This window comes from Rhizoctonia solani, chromosome 3 (assembly GCF_016906535.1).
Source record: "Rhizoctonia solani chromosome 3, complete sequence".
Lineage (NCBI taxonomy): Eukaryota > Fungi > Basidiomycota > Agaricomycetes > Cantharellales > Ceratobasidiaceae > Rhizoctonia > Rhizoctonia solani.
The window spans coordinates 2,167,000-2,186,892 of NC_057372.1; the positions used below are offsets into that span (position 1 = coordinate 2,167,000).

Sequence of the window (19,893 nt, forward strand, 5' to 3'; positions counted from 1 at the left end):
CGCTTATATAATACGCGTCACTCGGGCTCTCTGGCCGTCGCGACACGCGCCAATCAGAAACGAACGTATGTCGAAATTAATATACACATCATACGCGCATACGTGCGTTGTTCGTATAACGCGGACTCATAACACGCCAGCCAATGTAATATTAGTGAGAACGACAATGTATATACAATATACCAAACAACATAAATTACTATTAACAAGTCCTTAATGCTATCTATCCAACCCACCGCTGCATCTCACTTGAACAACCTTTCCGCGGCCCTTCTTACCAAAAGAAATGATTTCGCCGTCCAACTCCTCGTCCACTTGATACATATCTTCATCTACTACTACTGTGGTATTCACGGAAGCCCCAGCTTTCCATGGTTGACCCAATACAAGAGCTGTGAGTCGAAGGTTATATACACATCCCGTATCCAAACCTGGGAAAGTGAGCGCCTTAGTACCGTCGGGCCGAAAAGAATAAGCATCAACTAACCTTTGGACCACTTCTTGATATCCAGTCCTTTAGACGCGGTATGCCCATAAACAACCGTCACATCTTTACATGGGAGTGATTTGACACCCTTGAACTCGCTCTCCACCCACTCAGTCCAGCCATCATCTTTGTCAAACTCAAACGTCGAGTTTGAGATACCAGTGAGCTGGGCATCAAACCCGTTGCAGAGTTTGATAACCTTATGCCAAAGATCACTCCAGGGCAAGCCATCCTTGTCTCGGGAAACTTTTCCGTTTTTGAGAATGGTTCGCATGTTCATCTTCGTCCATGGATCAGTATTCTGAGGTATGTCTGTGAATAAAGCGAGTTCCTAGAGCAGGAGTAAGCAACACATTTAGGGTGTTTTATTTGACAGTTATGCACCTGCAGATGACGTAGAGCTGGTTCGGTCTTGTTGTGCTTGGACTTGGGAGGATGAGAGAGCGGTTGACGTGGTGAGTCAAGCTTTCGTCGGGGGTTGATTGGCAAGATGCCAGCATGGACGACGACTGTATGCAGCGACGGAATATGGAGAGCTATTGGCAAGCTCAGCAGATATTGGTACTCTTCGGGTTTAAGATGCCTTAATGATAAGTCAGCAAGCAGTCAATCAGAACACGTGAGCCGAATAACCTAGCAAGCTGATAGATTTGATCTCCAAACTTCCAACCATCAGGTATCGACCATCCCTTTGCAGAAGCAGCCTTCTTAAATTGTTTGTAGTCTTCTTTGGTGGGCTTTTTCTATAATTACTTCAGTTTAACTCGGATAGGAGATCCCCCGATATACTTACCAGCGCCTCAGCTCGTTTCTCCATCTTCTTCAACCACGGTTTTCCACCCTCTTGGCTCAGTACCCACTCGATCCATCCTCTCCACTCGACAACCTTTTGATCTTGATTTCCTCGCACACCCAAGGCGTTTATCCGCATAAGCTCCTGTATGACCTTCCGGGACTGGGGACCTTTAAGAATAATGTCTCCAGTGTGGATCAACATATCGTGATTGGCGTCATAGTTGAGCTTTTTCAGTAGTTTCCTTAATTTAGATTAAGCTGTCAACCCCTGGGTTCACGTAAAGGAGGCGGTGTGTGATGACGCACTTGAATGGCTTGTCCATGCCGTGAATATCTCCAACAAAAACAATCCGGCCTCCTCCTGCACGCAACTCATGCTTTGGTAGGCTTGTAAGGTCGATGTATTTGGAGAAATCAGGTGGCTTGGCTAGCACATAATAGACGATCAGCAAATTGAAGATAGACAAGATATCGAACATACTGTTTTCCTTGAGGAATCCTATGTTGGCTTGTTCGCCAGCCAGCTGTAACCCCTCGATCGGGGGGAGGCGAGTGGCGGCACGCACGCCGGTCCATCCGATGCTGAACAGAAACAACGAGATGGTAAACAGACCAAAAAACCGCCGGGCAGCTGAACGCCGACTATGGGGCTCAAGAGGCATCGGGAGTAGAGCGTCACAGAGCGATTCAGGTGGGCTACTCGGCACCTTCATCCAGCTTCTTAAATAATTTAACAAGCGCCAAGGGACGGGATCAACGGAGAGTAATGTAGCGGTACAGGAATACAGAAAGGACAGTTACAGCCGTGGTCGGGAAATCTAGCGGTACCCAATGGGCATGAGAGTCTATCTGAGGCCTGGTGGGGTGTTGTCCAGAATGACACCGGCGCTAAGCCCAGGTAACCAGACCCTGAATAAGCAATTTCATGTATAAAGTTTCTTCATGCACCGAGGGATGTCAAAATGAACTGCGACGGTGAGTGCACGTTCGTCATTTGATTCGCTGATAGCGCATGATGGTACTTGTAATTTGCGTTCGAAATACGCTATTCCTACCCCAAAGGGACCACCCGCCAGTGCGTCCTGGGAATGGCGGACTGAGACAACTTTCCTTGCTGAACTCTAAATTTGACTGTGGCGTTGTGGATGAGATCACTGACGTTGGAGCTGTTACAGAAAACAATCCGGTACGGCCCACAAAAAAGTCCTTGCTTATTATGAGATATTATGATGGGCTTTGTGTACTTGATACACCTGTCAATACACCTATGTATGCTTCAATCAATAATTCATTCACTTCACGTTTATACACCTGGCTGTGACAATGAGCCCTCTGTTCCAACAATCTTCTTATGGTCAGCTGGGTTTGCTTGGGCTTCGTAAATAGTCACAACCAGGTCCCTCGTAAACTCGCTCCATTCTCCAAGCAAACCGATATAGTAGATCTGCACCATTAGTATCAGCATCACTTGCACCGCTGTTGTACTTACCTTCAAAGTGTCGGCCCCTTGAGCTGCAGGGAAGAACAGTGTCAACGATCTGCAGTTAGAGAACTTGGCAGGCCTGTGTCTCGATTTTAATACTATTTGAACTAAATCACGATATTTAAACTCACTTGACGGTATACTCTCCAACCTCCCTCGACCGCACAATATCAAACGACTGGGCAGGTTCACGTTCGCTTGCATCATTGAAGTCCATATCATCCGCATTTGGGAACTATGATCCACATAACTCTACTTAGCCTCCTCGAATCACGCATAGGCTCACCAATAACACTTTCTCAGCCGTTTGGTCTTCTGGGCCCGTTTTCAAAAGCAATCCACGGAGTTTGACGGATCCGGTGAACGGAATACGCAGAATGAGCTGGTCATCTGCGTCGGACTCTAGCCACTATACAGGTTAAAGTCGCAAATGAAACAGAAATCACATGTAAATCACAAATTAATTCGTGCATCTATATGCTGTCTAAGATGCTATACATGTACACACCTTGGTCTCGTCCAGTCGCTCATGCCAGGGTTTCAGGGCAACGCGAGGATCAGAACCTTCTTGAGCGTTCAGAGCAACTACATTCGGTCTGTCAATGCGCGCATAGAGGTTATTGGGGGAACCACTATCATGGTCGTGGTCATGGTCGTGATCATGGTCATGACCATGTTCATGGTGTTCATGTCCGCAATCTTGTCCGTGACGGTGAGACATAACGAAAGATACGCAATAGTCGTTGTCGGGAGTAGCTCAAAGCAAGATTACGTAATTTAAGTTTGATGACCTCAGAGACCCCCAAAGCGGCAAGTTGACCCAACACGACGAAAGCAATCAACCACAGGGCTCGGGTGGCTGCGCGCTTCGATATCATTCTGCCTCTCGCCATGGATAAACAAGCTCCACCGACCGGGATTCAGCGAAAGAAAGTTCTCGTGTGTGGGCTGCGCAAGTAAGTTCGCACCCATATTTTTATGACATTCGTGGCATTTATACATCAACCTTTTATTATAATTTAGGAGCGGGAAAACCTCTGCGCTTCGAGTGCTCACCCACGGCATTGCACCCAAGGATACTTTTTACATTGAAACAACCACACAGATCGTCAAGGAGGAGGTTGAGTGAGTCATTAGACGTAACAAGTAATCTGGAGCCTTACCAACCAATTGAATCTAGTACGATTATTCCCCTGGAGGTATGGGACTGTCCAGGTTCAACGACAGTCGAAAATCTTGGCGTTCCACTTTCACAATTCTCGTCTATCGTGTTCTTTATAGATATACAGGTGAGGCTTTACATAGTATCCTCTTGGTTCGCAACTCAGTGCCGCCAGTCTACTAGGACGACTATCATCTTCCTATCAAACGGTTTTACGAACTTGTAGTTGCAGCATACGAAGCTGGCATCACAAACCTTCCATTTGAAGTGTTGGTTCATAAAGCCGAAGCGCATTCTGAGGATTATCGCGTCGGTAAGAATGCTCTTAGCCTTGCCTCCTAACTGGTGTACTCATGGTACCTCTTAGACAATTTCAGAGAAATTCAATCGAGGATTGAAGATGAACTATACGACTATCCGAGCGAACCGTTGCATACGTTTTACCCCATCAACTATTACATGACGTCCGTCTACGACCACACTACCCACGAGGCATTTTCGAGAATCGTTCAAAGGATAACATCGCAGGTTCATATCGCTGCATTAGAAAATCTGATGAATGTCCTGACTCCAGTAAGTCCTTTCTGCAAGCAAGCTTTCCTACTATTTGCTCATTTCAGGGTTAGAACTGCTCCATGGCGAAAAGCTTCCTATTCGATGTCAATCTCAAAATCTATGTAGCGACCGATGCGTCACCAGTAGACCCGGGAAGCTATGAAGCTTGCTCAGAATATGTTCAAACCATCTTGACTCTTGCTAAACTCTATCAGTAAGCTCATTCCAGCCTTGTGTGGTTGTTTTGCCTGATATCAGTTTTTCCCTCCAGTAATATACCTGCCCACCCACGTTCACAAATCAACATGTCGTCAACGTTGACATCCCCTACGACTCCCACACCACAATATCCTTCCGGCCCCCCATTCCAGTCCAAGCCCGAAGTCGCGAGCGATGCACACTCCACCAATTCACGAGAGGAGCTATTCCCAGAAGGAGAATGGGCCTCTAGTTTTGCTCAGTTGGCACCAGAAACGACTTTAGCGTACTGGCAGATTACTGGGTAAGTTAAACCACAAGCGCCTTTTTTGTATCTAATAAACCATCTTCATAGCTCACTCGCACTGGTTTCGCTTGTTCGAAGCGACGTGTTCGAAACCAAGCGGGGCCTAATTGAATATAACGTCGCTTTTTTCCGAGATGCGGTTCAGAAGATTCAGAGGATCGCAATGAGCGGTGGAAAACCTGTCTAGTCTCGACTACTCGCTTTGAAATTTGTAGTATACCCCAGCTGTTGTTTTGCTTTACCTATTAGCCTTTACGGCGATTGGATCGATATGAAATTATCTTTCTGATATGAACACACCGATCAAGAATTCGCGTTTGGCCAGGCCCACGTGAGGTAATGTATGCACCCCAAATATAGCAACAACTATACATTCTCAAACGCAGTTAGGGGAACAAATATCACTGAGTGCTTGACCACTCTGTGAGCTTCCCGGTTGTATTCTTTCCTCATTTCTGGTACCTCTCCATGAAATTATCTTTGGCTCTGTTACTGTTGGGCAGTAGCGTTTACGCTCAAGACAGCACTAAACGCCACAAGGGCGAGCCCTGCGATCCTACTCGGAACCGGCTGAATGCTGAAACTCACAAGTTTACTAGCGACTGCGATGCGATGACGTTTTGCTCTTCTGGGGGCGTTTGTCAACCTAAGGGATGCAGACGGGTAAGCCCAGCAGTTCTCAAGCTGCCCTTATACTATGAGCCAACCCCCTATTGCTTCAGGATGAATTTCCATTCGGATACGACTCAGAGGTGCCTCTCCCCCTAGTGTGTGCAAGAGGTCAATTTTGCCGGACGAGGAAGATAAATGCTTGCCTCTGGCATCTCCTGGGTCAGCGTGTCAATTGAATCGTGACAGTAAGTTTACACGCATCCTCTGTGCGCTGTAGCTAAGTTTTGAGCATGTTCAAACAGACCAGTGCCAACCACCGTCAGACAGACCCGAGCTCGAAGATGGAGATCTAACCAACCGAGGTGTAATCTGCTTCAAATATACATGCCAATACGCGAATATCACACTTGGCCAGTCTTGCGAGGCCGAAAATACGATTTACGTTGGGTACACGAGCGGAGGGAAAGAATACTATAATATCATCAGCCGAGATCGATGTGCTCCCAAGCTATGGTGCAATGATCAGACAAGCGTTTGTGAGCCCAAAGGTGCTGTTGGAAGCGCTTGTTCAACACACAAGCAATGCGAGACTGTGAGTATGATGACCTGTGGATTTGCTGCCCTATTAAGCTGTTAAAATGTAACCAATCATAGTATACTTGCAATACCAACAAATTTTGCGCAGAACCTCCAGGAACACCTCTCCGGATTCGGGTTTGGCAATATATGGTCACCGGAGCGGGAATTACCTTTCGTGAGTAGATTTATCTTTTTTTTTTAGTTCTCATCTGTTCAATATGCAAATTTCAGTCATGGTAGCGATGTCTATTGCACTGTTCATGAATCACAAACGCTCTCGCGCCAAGAGACTCCGCGAAATTCACGCATACTTCAAGGAACAAACTTCTTACCGGAATAGTATAATATCTATGCACACCAACGCGCATTCCCAGTTTTCTATCTACTCAGATACGCCTAGTTGCCATGGGTCACTCGCTCAGTTTGGAGCGGCTGCTGAGGAGAACCTTGAGGAAGACGAAGATGATGATCGCCGTGGTCTTCTTGAGCAGAGGCGCAGGTCGCACCGTGATGATGAGCTATAGTCCGAGAAGGATTGCGGTGGCAAAGGCGCTGGATATACTTGTTAACGCTATGACAATACTAACGCTACATATACTATGCCTTTTCGCAGAGCAAAGAATGGAGGTCGGCAGAATCTTGAGACCGGGACTTAGGATATACAATTTAATAGCATGAGCTGATATATTGATTTTTCATTTTTTGCTTGTCATTTAACATGATATGAGGGTCACATACACGAAAAGCACCCACCATAATAATATAGGAATTGCGATATGCCTATTGGGCTAGGGAAATTTCGGGCACATTCACTCGTCAAGTTGGGCCTAGTTTGCCCAATTCAGAGAACCAGGCTAAAGATACATAGTTGGGCGCCGGTTGGTCCAAACAAATCTCCTGGGAATGTGCAATAAACAATGTAGCCTGAAGCTATAGGGATATTTCTATTCTGACCTAATTTTACGGGATATATTCATGCGCCTCATCCAATTGAAGAGCGGATAAATGTCTAGTAGTGCATAGGCACAAGTGGCTCGATCGAGCGATCATGTAATCGTTATTCCGCGTGGTGATAATTTTAGGTTATGTCCAGTTTACTCATTTGCTAAGGGCCATCACTTCGAGATCTTCAACCTAGATCGGTGTATTACTTGGACTGTAGTATCGTTTTAACATGTGATCCGGCTTCCTTACTTTCTTGGTACTTGCGATTCGAGTGGGCGCTCATCTCGTGTTCGTTCCCCGCAATGCCTGAACTCACGTTATGCGGACCTTCGTCGGTAACTTGGCCTTGCGAGAAATATATTCCAGACCGGCATTATTACTCTTTACTCTGACTGCCTGGTCTACAGTATGCCCGAAATTTACCAATATAGCCGTATTGTCCCTTGGATTCCTTTCGGCCAGTACATGTACTTCTTCCGCTGGCTTCTATCTTGGCTTCTGGGCGTCAGTATTACTTGATCGCAAATGCATGTGCTTCGTATCCTGAGCTAGGGTGTGCCGATGGTCTAGAATAGAGCCACAATACAAAAAACGTTCTCCTACTACCCTAACCAGCGCAATGAACCTGGTCCAACATAGGAATGTACACCAGTCCCCCGGATTACAACTCTCCTTTGGGAGGTTCCCTCGGTTAGATAACAGCCTGAAAGAGATAATGTTCTTGATAAACTAATATAAGCTCCGGCTTGGCAGGCCCAGTCCGCCTACAACACCTTATGGAGCCATCTGAGCACGTCGTACCGCGCGTGACTGTCGAATTTCTGCCATGTGTGATTCTGAAATTCGTTCAGGACGGTCGGTGGGCCAGCTTATTGCGAGTGACAATGCTGGTATAAAAGGGAGGCTGTTGACATGACCGTACTTTGTGCCCACGAGTTCGCTAGGTCACTAGTCATGGTCCGACTTGCCCCTTTGGCCGTTGCTGCGTCTTTGACGTCATGCGCATGTGCAAGCTTCATTGATGATACCATTAATGCATTAAAACTTCCTTTGAGCTCAGAGAAGTTGCAGAATGTCAGTATCTTTACCAAAACTGAAGACCCATTACTTACATTGGTCGGCCAATAGGACATCAAGCTTCCAGCACTCAAGACTCACGCTAAGCTCCTCCAGAGCTTTGCGGACAAGTCCAATGGAACTCGTGTCTTTGGTTCAAAAGGACACAATTCCTCTGTTGGTGAGCCTGAAAGAGACTTGTACCATGAGTTCTTCCCTGAATATATGGTTTTGTTTAGACTATGTGGCTACTATTGCGAAATTGGCTGGTTACGATGTGCAACGACAGACATTCCCACACGAATATTCAGAGGTCCTTACTCAGAAATTTGTGGCTAATGCACCTATTAATATCAATGCCATGACTGTTCGTCAAACTTTATACCTAATTTGGCGGCCGTTCCCAATTAATCTTTGATTCTGTTTTTCAGTATTCACCCTCCACTCCTCTCGGAGGCATTACTGTTCCTCTCGTTCTGATTCCCGGCCCCGATGCCGCCCCATCAGCTGGATGTACGCCAGCGGACTTTGCTAGTGTCGATGCCAAGGGAAAGATTGCACTCATTCAACGCGGTGGATGTAATTTTGCTATTAAGAATGAGAATGCCAAGAATGCGGGAGCTGTCGGCGTTGTTGGTATGTCACTTTATAATCCAAAACCTTTTTACAGCATAATTTTAACCGAAAAATAACCATAGTGTACAATAATGTTGAGGGTGCTATCTCTGGTACTCTTGGTGCCTCAAACCCCACTGCATATGTCCCAATCGGAGGCATCACCAAAGCAGAGGGGGAAACACTTGCTCAACGATTGTCGTCTGGTCAACCCATTTCAGCCACGCTCGATATCAATATTTTTGTGGAACAGAGGTATAGCAGCAACGTGATTGCCACTTCCAAAGCGGGTAATCAGAGCAACATTGTTTTCATCGGCTCCCATCTCGACTCGGTTACAGCTGGTGCTGGTATTAATGACAATGGATCTGGTGAGTAATTATAATGAGTTTAATCTAGGAGCGTTTGACAAAATGTCCGGTTGTTAGGTTCAATCACTGTTCTCGAACTTGCTATCCAACTTGCCAAGTACAAACTCAAGAACGCAGTCCGCTTTGCTTGGTGGACTGCGGAAGAGTATGGCTTGGTTGGATCAGAGTACTATGTCGAAAATCTTCCCGAGGCCGAACGCAAGAAAATCGCCCTTACATCAACTTGGACATGGTCGCCAGTCCGAACTATGTGATTGCTGTGTATGATGGTGACGGCTCTGCCGGAATCAATCCCGGCCCAACGTAAGTCCATTCCCAAAGCTTGGTGGATGCAAGACTTATTGGGATCATATAGTCCCCCCGGCTCTGGCGCCATCGAGAAGGTGTTCACCGATTACTTCAAATCGAAGAAAATTCCGAGCGTGCCAACTGAATTTAGTGGTCGTTCTGACTACGGCCCTTTTATTGCCGAAGGAGTAAACATCCCCGCTGGTGGGCTATTCACTGGTGCAGAAGGCGTCAAGACCGAAGAGCAGGCCAAGTTGTTCAGCGGAACGGCTGGAGTCGCATACGACGTCAACTACCATGGCAAGGGTGATACCTACAGCAACCTCAATTTTACGGCCTTCGAAATCAACGCCAAAGTGGGTACAACTTATGCGTTTCAAATTTAAATTTATTTATAGATGAATTCATAGGCTTCTGCACATGCTATCGCTACGTTCATCCAGTCTACGAAGGTAGTCGATGACGAAAAAGCTACCGCTGGTGCCTCACCCAAAGTAGCTGCCAAGATCGCTGCTGAGCCGAACGACGCTCTCGTTGCCCAGGGTAAAGACCTTTGCGCCGGAGAACTCGCATGAAGAACTCGGAGTCATGTATCATGTCCACTAAATGTATCAAGCAACATGTATTAACGAAGTTCAATCTACTACAAAACGTTCCGCAAGTGTGAGGACGAGTATTAGCTCTAGTTTGTCGTACGACCTGCATTACATAAAATCGTCATTGCCAAAGTCGTCCAGCGCCTCCTCGTATGCACTTGTGTCGAGCCTTTGGACCTCGGTTAGAGATTGCACTGATTATATGCTAGATGTTATCACATACTTGCTATTGACCTTAGCAGCACCAAGGACCGGCTTCATCGTTGCCTTTGGCTTTTTCTTGCCGCTTGCTTTATCACGCTGCTCCTTTTGTTTCTCATTAGCCAGAGTTGATAGAGTCGATGCGGCCTTGCGAATATCAACATCACGCAGAGACTCAGCAAGCGCTCGGACCTATTAGCAAAAATTGCATATTGGATTTGTAGCCCAAAAAACGCATTCACTCACGTGCAAATCGACAAAAGCAGCGTATAAAGGTTTAGACTGGTGTCTCTGGATGACATGCTCTATGATCATATTGGAGAGTTTCTGGAAATCCTCCTTGTTTCGTGGGTTGAATGTGACCAATTCGGCAAGTTCAGAAGGAGCATCTGCAAGTACATCTCAATCAGTAGCTCAAAGATAGCTATAATAAAGCGCTTACCTCCTAGAGCTGCGGCACCCAGAAGGTCCGTAGTGTTTTTCAAGTCGCTCTCGAGCTCCCGAGCCCTTTGCTCTGCGATGCTCATACCAGCACCTTCACCCACTGTCGCCCATTCCGAAGGATCAAGCTCTCCTGCTGCACCTCGACGTGTGTTTGCAGCCGCGGCTGCTTCTTTCTCAGCAATCTTAGCTTTGACCGACTTTCTTTTCTTTGTCGGTGCTGCAGCGGTAGTGGCTGTAGGTTCGGGTTTGGATTGATCCTCATCCGAGGAGGCATCCCAATCGGACTGAAAATTATGACGGTTGGTTAAGTATCCAAGTACTGGGGTGGATAAAGACGGCTTACGGCAGGTTTATCATCTTCATCTTCGTCCGCCCATTTAGATGGCTTGGGACGAGCTGCAGGTGCCGCAGGTCGCGCGGGGGCTGCTGCAGGAGTGTCGCTTTCGGAATCGTCTATTACAAATTTGCATGAGAGGTGCTTACGATTATGGTATGTATGTTACCTACCCCAATTATCTGCGCCCATAACTCAAGTCACGATAATTGTGGATTGGCGAGAGGGCCAATGGCGGAAAGGGTTGATGGCTGTGGTTGTAATTCGATGATCGCCTTCCACTAAGCGCCGTAATATCCAGAGAGAATCACGTGGCCATTTGATTGTGATTTTTGGTGATCACCTCTAGCTATTGGCAATCTGGAATCTACTACGCCTTGCTCGATCACTGCGAGTATCATACGAGACAAACGACTTTTATTACCGTCCTTTTTAATCCGAGGAGACGCGGAACTTAACGTGTGTGTGATAACGAATATATGGGCATTCAGATAAGATAATGAAGACATTGAGAATTGTAATAGTACGGCGACAATTGGATTCCCTAAAGCTCCACAACAACGGCGCAGAGACATACGAACTCTGAATATAAATTGCATTTGTGTTCTCTATTGACTTTTCCCCAACGGACGAGGATTCTGTGGCCCTGATTTGGAATAGTTACGGTTCGACGTCAAGTAATTGGAAATCAGTCGCACTCTCTCTTCTCCCATCTCAGCTCCAATGGATCCTAACAACTGGGAGAACAGTATTGACTGGGACGAATACCTCCCAGAGGCACAGATTATTCAGTCAATGGACGATATTGATCTCCAGGTTGAACACACGGACGATAACCGCCGTATTTTCCGCCTCGAGAACTTCATCGTTTATGATACAAAGACAAAACAGCTTGCCACTTTTGACATTTCGAACGTCGAGCAAATGAGTATTATCGGCAAAGCTATCCCAATATTTCCCGATATCAACGACGATGATGGTGGGAGGAGCGAGTATGGGGAGGGCGCGAGCGACGATTCCGATACCGCGCGCAGGCGGGCGCGTCCGGATGAAGAGCCCCCATATGAAATAGACCTTCAACTCTCTACTATACAAAAGGCGGATTATACCTACTTGGACGTATCTGCGGCATGCTGCGAGTGAGCTCTCATTGTTAAGTCACAGTTGTGAACCCAACTAATCTCGTACTTAGTGGTATATACGTCCTCACGAACTACGCTTGGTAAGTCAAACGAATCTTCATAGTATAGATCGCCTATTGCTTCCTCAAGGTATTTGCTGCAGCGACCATCCAAAATCTACGCCTCTCTATATGATCAACCGTTTCGCGAGTTCCGTCTCGTCTTGACTATTCTACGGCGAGCCTACGAAGACCCCGAGGAGAGATTATCCGAGTTTCTCCCCAAATTTCGACGACATGCCACACGTATCGACAGAAAATATACCAAAGCCACCAATTGGGGGTATCGTGAGCTACATCAGATGGACTTACAGCAATGCGTAAGTACAACTTGCTTGTCAGGTTCTGTGCAAAATCAATTACAATGAATACGGTTATAATAGAGCACGAGCATTGCGCATAACATTCAAGATTTTATTCAGAATCTATCCAACGAGCTTGAAAGTACCGATGACGCTGTGCAACGCGACCTGATTCGGGTTGTTCACGACAGGTTGACACATAGTCGAATTGTGGACAAAGTGTTGGCCGGCAATCTCGCAACTATTCGCCGACGAGACGGTGACCTCGAACCTTTTATGGACCCCTCCCCCCCTCTAAGCTCCCCCCCTCGATCTGCCATCGCTGCTACTGCTACCGGAAAGGAAGTGATCGAAATAGAAGATTCGAGTGACGAGGAGATGGATGATCTAGGTGCCCGGACGGCTCGCAAGGCTAAAGTCGGACGACAAACATGCACGACCCCGATTGTCGAGCGTGCTGCTCGGAAGGTTTTCTCCCACCCGCTCAATCTGATTGGCGAACAACTCCCCGAGGTGACCTGGCGAGAATCGAGAGCCAGGGGCATGGAGGTGACTGGCAACACAAAACTCACGGTAAGCTTTGATTGCCCGAGTTGATGGATTTGATTGAGAGTGCCTCCCAAAGCGAGGTCAATGTGTGCTTGTTCCTGCAGGAATAGACAAACAAGAACCACATGAAGTAAGCGGATTGCTCCGGCTATGTATACAATATGTTTATTTCTGACCAACGGGTTAACAGGACTGGGCGTTCAACCAGAACAAAACAAAGTCGATCAACGATGTTGCGAACAAGTATTGGCGAGTTTTGATAAGTTTGTTGCAGTGTATGCGCTCTTGAATTATTTCATTCCTAGGTTTGCTCAGATTATTGACGCAACGAGTGATAATCTTCACGTGCGTTGGTTTGACCATAGCTCCAAAACATCCTTGCTTGCTGCCTTGGAAAGACCATTAGAGCTATTCCTGTCCCAGCGCTGTGATGACATTCGACGTGTGCATGTTAAGTGTATTATCGATGTTCGATGGCTTGGACCGGACCAAGGTGTACCAGATTATGAGGAAGGATATTACGTTCGGTGGGCTAGATGCTCTGTACTTTTCCCTACTTTCTTGACGGTCTTGCTAGATTCATCCGTACATTGGATAGTTCATTTACTTGGGCCAAGCCAGACGACATCCAACTCGACCCTTCGACCCAATGCGGGACGTGCGACTTGGCCAAGGACCGACAAACTCGATTTGACAGCTCAAGTGGGACACTCACTCTTCAAGGACTTGATATCCATCGCGGGGATTTCATTGTAACCCAGCCAATACCAACCTCTCCCTGGTTCCCGAACAGCTCGATCCCACTTGATAACCGTAGAGCATATCCCGGTCAAATTTTTCAGGTCATAAGAGCCATACGCTCGGATGGTCATGGAAGAGACTGCATAGTTGGGCTAGTCCTACAGCCATTTGAGCGCGTGAGCGAACTTCGGCGCCATGGTTTCCTAGATGAGGATCATGATGCATGTCCTGGCCGCCCGGCGAACGATGAGGTGAGCGATGAATTGTGCCATGCTCCTGTTGTTGACCCAAATAGAGACGCCTTTGCCTCATGGATTCGTGGACGAGTATACTCGAGTGGGAGACTCTGAAAGAATATCCCATGCGTAAATGCTATCTTCGACATCCCGACTCGTTTGCTTCGCACCAAGATATGAATTCTTGGATTTCCCAGAGCCCGCTTCACTTCCTAGTTGACCTTCGTGCTATGGCTACTGAGGAGGGCGCCACACCCGATCACCGTTTCCCGCAAGACCCACTCCTCCATTCTACCCAACATCTTCAGCTTCAGGAGTTCCAAAGTCTCGCAAAGCCATGCCGGAAGTGCCCAGAAGAACTAGGCAACTCTCGAGTCACCCGAATGAGAATGCTTGATATGTTTTCTGGGGCTGGTGGACTGAGTCAAGGCCTTGTCTTGTCAGGCGTGTGCGAGCCCAAGTATGCGATTGATCACGACGCAGCGGCACTCGAAACTTACAAGTAGGTAATTAACTGACGAAATTATGGATATTGGTAGGCTCATATTTGACAGGCAGAATTTCCCTGGGGTCAGTGCCATTCACCAAGATGTGAATGTGGCACTATCGGATACGCTCGTGGCGGCAGTTGCCGGACATGATCGTGCGCCCACTCCGAGTGATAGCGACAGCGAGGACTCCACTCTCCCGGGCCGATACGATGTCGACTTTATTTGCGCGGGCCCGCCATGGTGAGTGTATGCGCCTTTTTACGTTTCAAATCGTCCTCAATTGCGCATTTAGCCAGAGTTTCTCTGGCGCCAACCGATTCAGAAAGGATACCGACCCTCGTACAACAATGATTATTGCGGTTATGGCTGCCGTCGACCATTATCGACCCAAATACTTTCTCGTGGCAAGTCTGTTTCGTTTAATTTTCAAAGACTACCAATTTATTCCGTCCAAAAGGAAAATGTGCCGAACGCTCTTACGAACAGGATACTCGGCCCCTCGGCAAGAGGTAGAAGCAGTGACTCTGCAGAAACAGACTTTCACGAGGATAACTATGTTGAACAGGGGATCCTCAGGTTCATAACCCGAGCTGCCCTCGATCTTGGCTATGCTATTCGAGTTGGTATTCTGCAGGCCTCTGAGCACGGAGCACCACAGCATCGACGAAGGGCGTTCATTATGGGTGCTCGTCATGGACACACACTCCCAAATTTTCCTCTCCCAAGCTACTGCGTTCCTAAACCCGAGACCGGACTGCGCCTCCCGAGCTCTCGCTATGGTGACCCTACTCACCAGAAAGATGGCAATGTGCCAATTGTTGGAAACGGGATCCATCGACGAGTCACCATGTGGGACGCAATCAGCGATCTCGCTCCATTTGAATGGTACGCACATGTTCTATTCTAGCGTACTCTTTAAGCGTTGCAAACTCGCGTCTCGACACAGGGTCAATCCGTACTTTGCTATACCCGAGACCGAGGCCTCGCGAGCAGAGGACCGAAGGCGACGGACCAGAGGCGAAACCCGCATTCCGGTTTATGTTGCCGTCAAGGACGATCGGCAGGCTGTGGGTATAGGGGCGGGAGGGCCCGTTCCGTATCGAGGCGATTCGCCCTTTACATCTTACCAGCAAGAGGCGAGGGGGAGCGAGACCACGGTATCCGAACATTACACTTCGTCATTCAAGTCGCCTCTTTTCGTTGAGCGGTCAGTCCGGTCCTTGTATTGGTCTGCTGAATTCTGAACTTTTAGTTATTAGCGTTGTCAATATTCCGTTATCTGCCAAAGCCGATCATCGCGGTGAGAGATGTGCTATATTGTCATTCATTAGCATATATTCAATTTTTTGTTAGCTCTTCCCGAGGTCCTGAAGAGGGGAGATTTCCTTTCGAACGTGTTCGGCAGTGGGGGCGCTAGCGGTTACTACCAAGGCGCATTCGGGAGATATGATAAAAAGGCACCGTTTGCGACTATACTTACTTCGCTCCGACCTGCTAAAAAGAACGGGTTCTGCATTCATCCTGATGTGGGTGGATTTACATTAGCCGCGATCGTAACCGTTGATTAATGCGGGGGGGAGGGGGTTAGCAAAAACGCATGCTCACCATGCGCGAACTCGCACGCGCACAAGGATTTCCCGACCACTTCCGGTTCCACGGGACTGTTGAACAAGTGAACCGCCAGGTAAGTGGGCACGCATATATCATGCGGTACCCCTAAGCTTATAGGCCACTTACAGATCGGCAATGCCGTCGTTATCCAAGTCTCACGCGCAATCGGACTCGAAATCAAAAAGGCAATCCTCAAAGACGGGGCCATTTAACACCATTTTTTTTTGCTTCGTTTTCAGAACTATCTATACAACCATCTTAATGTGATATATAATTCACGACGTACAAAAAAATCAATCTATTCCTCCCCGCTTTCCTCGTCATCGCTTTGCACACCTACCACACCGCCTCCCTCGCGTGTTCTCTCCCACCCACCTTGACGCAGGGGCAAGCGCGAGCCAAACGACTTTCTCGCTCCCGGGTTAGCGCCGATATCCCAGACTTGGAGTTTTGCCTTGGATCCGGCTGCGGCCAGCGTCAACGGATCGTCGGGCGAGAATCCGACCGTGAAGACTTTGCCCTGCAGAATTGGCGAGTTACACATGAACATGGATAATTATATATATATATATAAAGGGAGAGGGGTTAGGACGTACGACTTCGAGATTGCGGCTCGTGACCATGCTCGCGTTGACATTATCCCCGTCGACCTCGACGTTCCAGATTTTGACGAGCTTGTCTGCTCCGCCGGTCGCGACGCAGCCTCGTACGTGGGGGTTAATGTCGAGGGCGGATGCAGCGCCCGTATGGGCCGAGAGCGTGAACCGGGACTTGGTTGGCGCGGGGAGGGATCCTGAAGCGGGGATCGCAGAAAGCGTTCGGGCATCGAAATAGTGGACGTTTCCGTCTTCCAGCGAGACCTAATATATGTACGCATGCACGCAAGTCGAATTAGCTAAGAGACCTCCACGCGCATATATGCAGTCTGGATGCTCACGTAGAACGACATTGCCTCCCAAGGATCCCACCGCAGAGCTCGACATCAGCACCGATAACTGCACCAACGGCCTTGCCCGGATCGCGCGAATCAAACACCCGCACGGTGTGGTCGTAGCTTCCAGTCAAGAGAACCTCGGGCTGGACCGTGTTCCACTGGACACTCTGCACCTTGTCACGATGAACACCAAAGCTCCTCACCGCACTCCCCGCACCCCCTGTACTCCCTGCGCCCGAGGACAAGTCCCAGATCTTGACGGTAGCATCGGCGCTAGCGCTCGCGAGGATATTCCGGTGCGAGCGGTTCCAGGCAAGACCGAGGACGGCGTCGACGTGGTACTCGGGCGTAGGATCGCGCGCCTTGGTCTGCTTGCGCTTCTTTTTGCCCGTCCCGAGCGGTACGGGAACGTGCGCTGCGGACTTGTCGGGGCGGCCGAGGATGAGCGAAGGGTAGATGGCCTCTGTTACGTCCAGCGACCAGATTTCGATTTCGGGCTCGAACGTGCCGACTGCGATAAAGTTTCCTTGTTGTTGTTGAAGGGGTCGAGGGGGAGGACGAGGAGGTGGGAGGAAAGTCGAGCCATTCGAGGCAGAGAGGAAAGGAAGGGAGGAGAATGTCGTGGTGGACATAGAGGTTTTCGTCATTGTCGTTGTAGATGTATATGTCGAGATGCGAGACTTCGTCCTCTGTTTTGGCAGTGACGATCATGTTGTCTGTGGACTGGACTTGGAGCTCGGCTCGTTCTGCCTCTTCATCGTCCTGGTCGTGGTAGGTTAGATAGAATGAAAAGGTCTGGACGCTAACGGACCTCTTTTAGTGTGATGTATGGATCTTCGTCGTTTGAGCGATAATAAGTAAGGCCTTTGATGTTGCTGAATACACCAGAGGCTGCCAAAGTTATTAGCCATGTGTTCTATGGCACACCCAACAAGATCTCACCGGCCCCAATCTTCTCCTCGTCGTAATTGTCAAGATTGTACTCGGCAAGACCGTCTGGATCGTCTTGAGCATTCGGCTTTGACTTGGACTTTTTAGGCTCGGGGTCGATCACGTCTTCGTCCATACGATCATCGTCAGACGCACTGCTTTAATGTCAGAAAGTGACGCTTTGCAGAGAAGAATGGTAGCTCACTCTTCCCACGAATCATCATTATCATCCTCTTCGACACTACTATCCTCCTCGTCGCTCCTGTTCTCCATGTCATGGGCAGCCTCGCTCGCGCGCTGCAACTCGATCTGGGCATCCTCGAGCTCAATGCGTGCGAGCTTCTGGACCCGTTCGAGTCCTTTTCGTCGAGATTATATTTCTCCGGGTTCTCGACTGCTACTCCCCGTCGGACCCATGCTATGCTGCTGATCAACGGACTCATAACGAATAAAAAGAAAGTGTGGCGGAGAGACAGGAAATTTTGTCAAGCGCCGAGGCGGAGGAACCGACGATCAATTGGAAATGAAAAATGTAGCGGGAAAATGAATATCATGTGTTGCACTACGATGGCCAGCGCTACCTTGGGCCTCCGAACCGCATCTCGCCTCTCGACTAGACGTGTGTCGAGGGCATTCGCAAGACATAGCAGCACGAAACACGATGCGGCCGCTGAATCGACTGAAGCCGTGGGACTCGAGTGCGCGATTGGATATCGAAAATCATGTCCAAGACGCATGTCCAGGAGGACACAATCGACCCGCGCAAACTCCAACTACTCGATCTTACTTTACCCACATTCGAGGGAAACAACAGCAAACTGCAATCCAAACTAGTCGAGCCGGGCACACTAGTCGTACCCGGGACCGAACTCGTATTCTTCCCACCTCTAGTGCCCACAGACTCGCTCTTTGCAGACGGAACAGACCCATCGTACGCTGCGCCCTCGCCCTTTTCCGTCGGATGTGGGCAGGTGGGAATTTGCATTTGACCCGCACAACCAGCTCCGAGTGGGCGAGAAACTGCGGTGCGAAACCACGGTGGAGGATGTCCAGCTCAAGGGCTGGGAAAAGGCCAGAGAGACAGGACTCGTCGACAAGGACACGATGGTATTCGTCAAACAACGACGCGAGATTTCAAATCAACACGGATTCGCCGTCGTCGAGCGCCGTACGCACGTCTATCGCCCCGAGCTCGCCGGGCTGCCCACTGCAGAGGCCACGGGAAAGAAGAAACTGAGGTACCATTCGGGTGAGTACTACTGGTGTGTGTGCTGTACGATGATCGAATGGCCCGGGTTTTGATCGAGTAGAGTGCAGATCAACCGACCCCGGATGAACAGTTTACGTTCACGCCTTCCGCACATATGCTCTTCAGGTTCTCGGCTCTTACCTTTAACGCCCATCGTATCCACCTCGACCCCGTCTATGCGTCCCAGCAAGAAGGACACCAAGGTGCGTCGGGTTGTCTTCTCCCTCTAATCCTTTACTCACTTCAATCCAGATCGTCTGGTCCATGGTCCAATGACCGCCTCCTACTTTACGATTCGCCCACTTTAAGATGCCCTCGGAGAACCACGTCGCAGCCTTCAAGTACCGAGCCACACACCCGCTCGTCGTCGATCGCCCCTTGACCCTCAATCTAGCCTGGACGAGCGAACGCAGAGCTGCCGAGGTCTGGGCCACTGACCCGGACGGCATCCTAGGCATGCGCGGCTCGATCGTTTTCACCTGAGTCCACAGATTCTTGAAATCTTATCGTGTGTATTATTAGTCCCTGGTCTCTTGGCTTTTTTTTTTTATACACTGGACAAAAATTCTCACAAGTCGACGCGGCGCATATAACCCAGATGGTGACAAAAATTTACTATTCGCGCATGGGATAATCAACAAC

The 19,893-nt window shown here is 48.7% G+C and overlaps 9 protein-coding genes across 9 annotated transcripts; 5 read left to right on the top strand and 4 right to left on the bottom strand.

Moving 5' to 3' along the window:
* Window positions 1-196: 196 nt before the first annotated feature.
* On the bottom strand, window positions 197-1,944 carry RhiXN_03103 (uncharacterized protein; the record flags this gene model as incomplete). Its single annotated transcript, XM_043322920.1, has 8 exons — window positions 197-199; window positions 250-431; window positions 488-818; window positions 872-1,070; window positions 1,121-1,230; window positions 1,281-1,524; window positions 1,589-1,709; window positions 1,764-1,944. The coding sequence occupies 8 exons, from the start codon at window positions 1,942-1,944 to the stop codon at window positions 197-199; spliced, it is 1,371 nt and encodes a 456-aa protein (XP_043178416.1).
* Window positions 1,945-2,585: 641 nt separating this feature from the next.
* On the bottom strand, window positions 2,586-3,486 carry RhiXN_03104 (PITH domain-containing protein; the record flags this gene model as incomplete). The annotated part of the gene is made up of 5 exons (XM_043322921.1): window positions 2,586-2,726; window positions 2,772-2,844; window positions 2,897-3,000; window positions 3,052-3,174; window positions 3,274-3,486. The coding sequence occupies 5 exons, from the start codon at window positions 3,484-3,486 to the stop codon at window positions 2,586-2,588; spliced, it is 654 nt and encodes a 217-aa protein (XP_043178417.1).
* A 170-nt stretch (window positions 3,487-3,656) lies between these two features.
* RhiXN_03105 (GTP-binding protein GTR1) lies at window positions 3,657-5,174 on the top strand (the record flags this gene model as incomplete). The annotated part of the gene is made up of 8 exons (XM_043322922.1): window positions 3,657-3,721; window positions 3,789-3,890; window positions 3,946-4,054; window positions 4,111-4,240; window positions 4,295-4,500; window positions 4,554-4,696; window positions 4,754-4,984; window positions 5,036-5,174. The coding sequence occupies 8 exons, from the start codon at window positions 3,657-3,659 to the stop codon at window positions 5,172-5,174; spliced, it is 1,125 nt and encodes a 374-aa protein (XP_043178418.1).
* A 1,222-nt stretch (window positions 5,175-6,396) lies between these two features.
* Window positions 6,397-6,702, top strand: RhiXN_03106 (uncharacterized protein; the record flags this gene model as incomplete). The annotated part of the gene is made up of 1 exon (XM_043322923.1): window positions 6,397-6,702. One exon carries the CDS (start codon window positions 6,397-6,399, stop codon window positions 6,700-6,702), a length of 306 nt encoding a protein of 101 aa, XP_043178419.1.
* Window positions 6,703-8,077: 1,375 nt separating this feature from the next.
* On the top strand, window positions 8,078-10,028 carry RhiXN_03107 (Peptidase family M28 protein; the record flags this gene model as incomplete). The annotated part of the gene is made up of 9 exons (XM_043322924.1): window positions 8,078-8,197; window positions 8,252-8,360; window positions 8,419-8,546; window positions 8,611-8,815; window positions 8,878-9,165; window positions 9,223-9,331; window positions 9,406-9,468; window positions 9,521-9,809; window positions 9,864-10,028. The coding sequence occupies 9 exons, from the start codon at window positions 8,078-8,080 to the stop codon at window positions 10,026-10,028; spliced, it is 1,476 nt and encodes a 491-aa protein (XP_043178420.1).
* Window positions 10,029-10,157: 129 nt separating this feature from the next.
* On the bottom strand, window positions 10,158-11,220 carry RhiXN_03108 (translation initiation factor eIF3 subunit domain-containing protein; the record flags this gene model as incomplete). The annotated part of the gene is made up of 6 exons (XM_043322925.1): window positions 10,158-10,218; window positions 10,273-10,442; window positions 10,497-10,639; window positions 10,693-10,978; window positions 11,038-11,147; window positions 11,202-11,220. 6 exons carry the CDS (start codon window positions 11,218-11,220, stop codon window positions 10,158-10,160), a joined length of 789 nt encoding a protein of 262 aa, XP_043178421.1.
* Window positions 11,221-11,751: 531 nt separating this feature from the next.
* On the top strand, window positions 11,752-16,350 carry RhiXN_03109 (DNA (cytosine-5-)-methyltransferase; the record flags this gene model as incomplete). The annotated part of the gene is made up of 17 exons (XM_043322926.1): window positions 11,752-12,167; window positions 12,221-12,250; window positions 12,300-12,528; window positions 12,592-13,083; window positions 13,136-13,189; window positions 13,250-13,302; window positions 13,365-13,586; window positions 13,637-14,051; window positions 14,096-14,538; window positions 14,591-14,767; window positions 14,820-15,036; window positions 15,093-15,412; window positions 15,474-15,734; window positions 15,787-15,827; window positions 15,881-16,053; window positions 16,116-16,211; window positions 16,267-16,350. 17 exons carry the CDS (start codon window positions 11,752-11,754, stop codon window positions 16,348-16,350), a joined length of 3,723 nt encoding a protein of 1,240 aa, XP_043178422.1.
* Window positions 16,351-16,436: 86 nt separating this feature from the next.
* Window positions 16,437-18,445, bottom strand: RhiXN_03110 (WD40 repeat protein; the record flags this gene model as incomplete). The annotated part of the gene is made up of 8 exons (XM_043322927.1): window positions 16,437-16,658; window positions 16,735-16,998; window positions 17,120-17,535; window positions 17,585-17,834; window positions 17,884-17,963; window positions 18,015-18,157; window positions 18,208-18,344; window positions 18,404-18,445. 8 exons carry the CDS (start codon window positions 18,443-18,445, stop codon window positions 16,437-16,439), a joined length of 1,554 nt encoding a protein of 517 aa, XP_043178423.1.
* Window positions 18,446-18,724: 279 nt separating this feature from the next.
* Window positions 18,725-19,734, top strand: RhiXN_03111 (Hydroxyacyl-thioester dehydratase type 2, mitochondrial; the record flags this gene model as incomplete). Its single annotated transcript, XM_043322928.1, has 5 exons — window positions 18,725-18,965; window positions 19,012-19,251; window positions 19,320-19,454; window positions 19,504-19,511; window positions 19,561-19,734. The coding sequence occupies 5 exons, from the start codon at window positions 18,725-18,727 to the stop codon at window positions 19,732-19,734; spliced, it is 798 nt and encodes a 265-aa protein (XP_043178424.1).
* Between the last annotated feature and the right edge of the window lie 159 nt (window positions 19,735-19,893).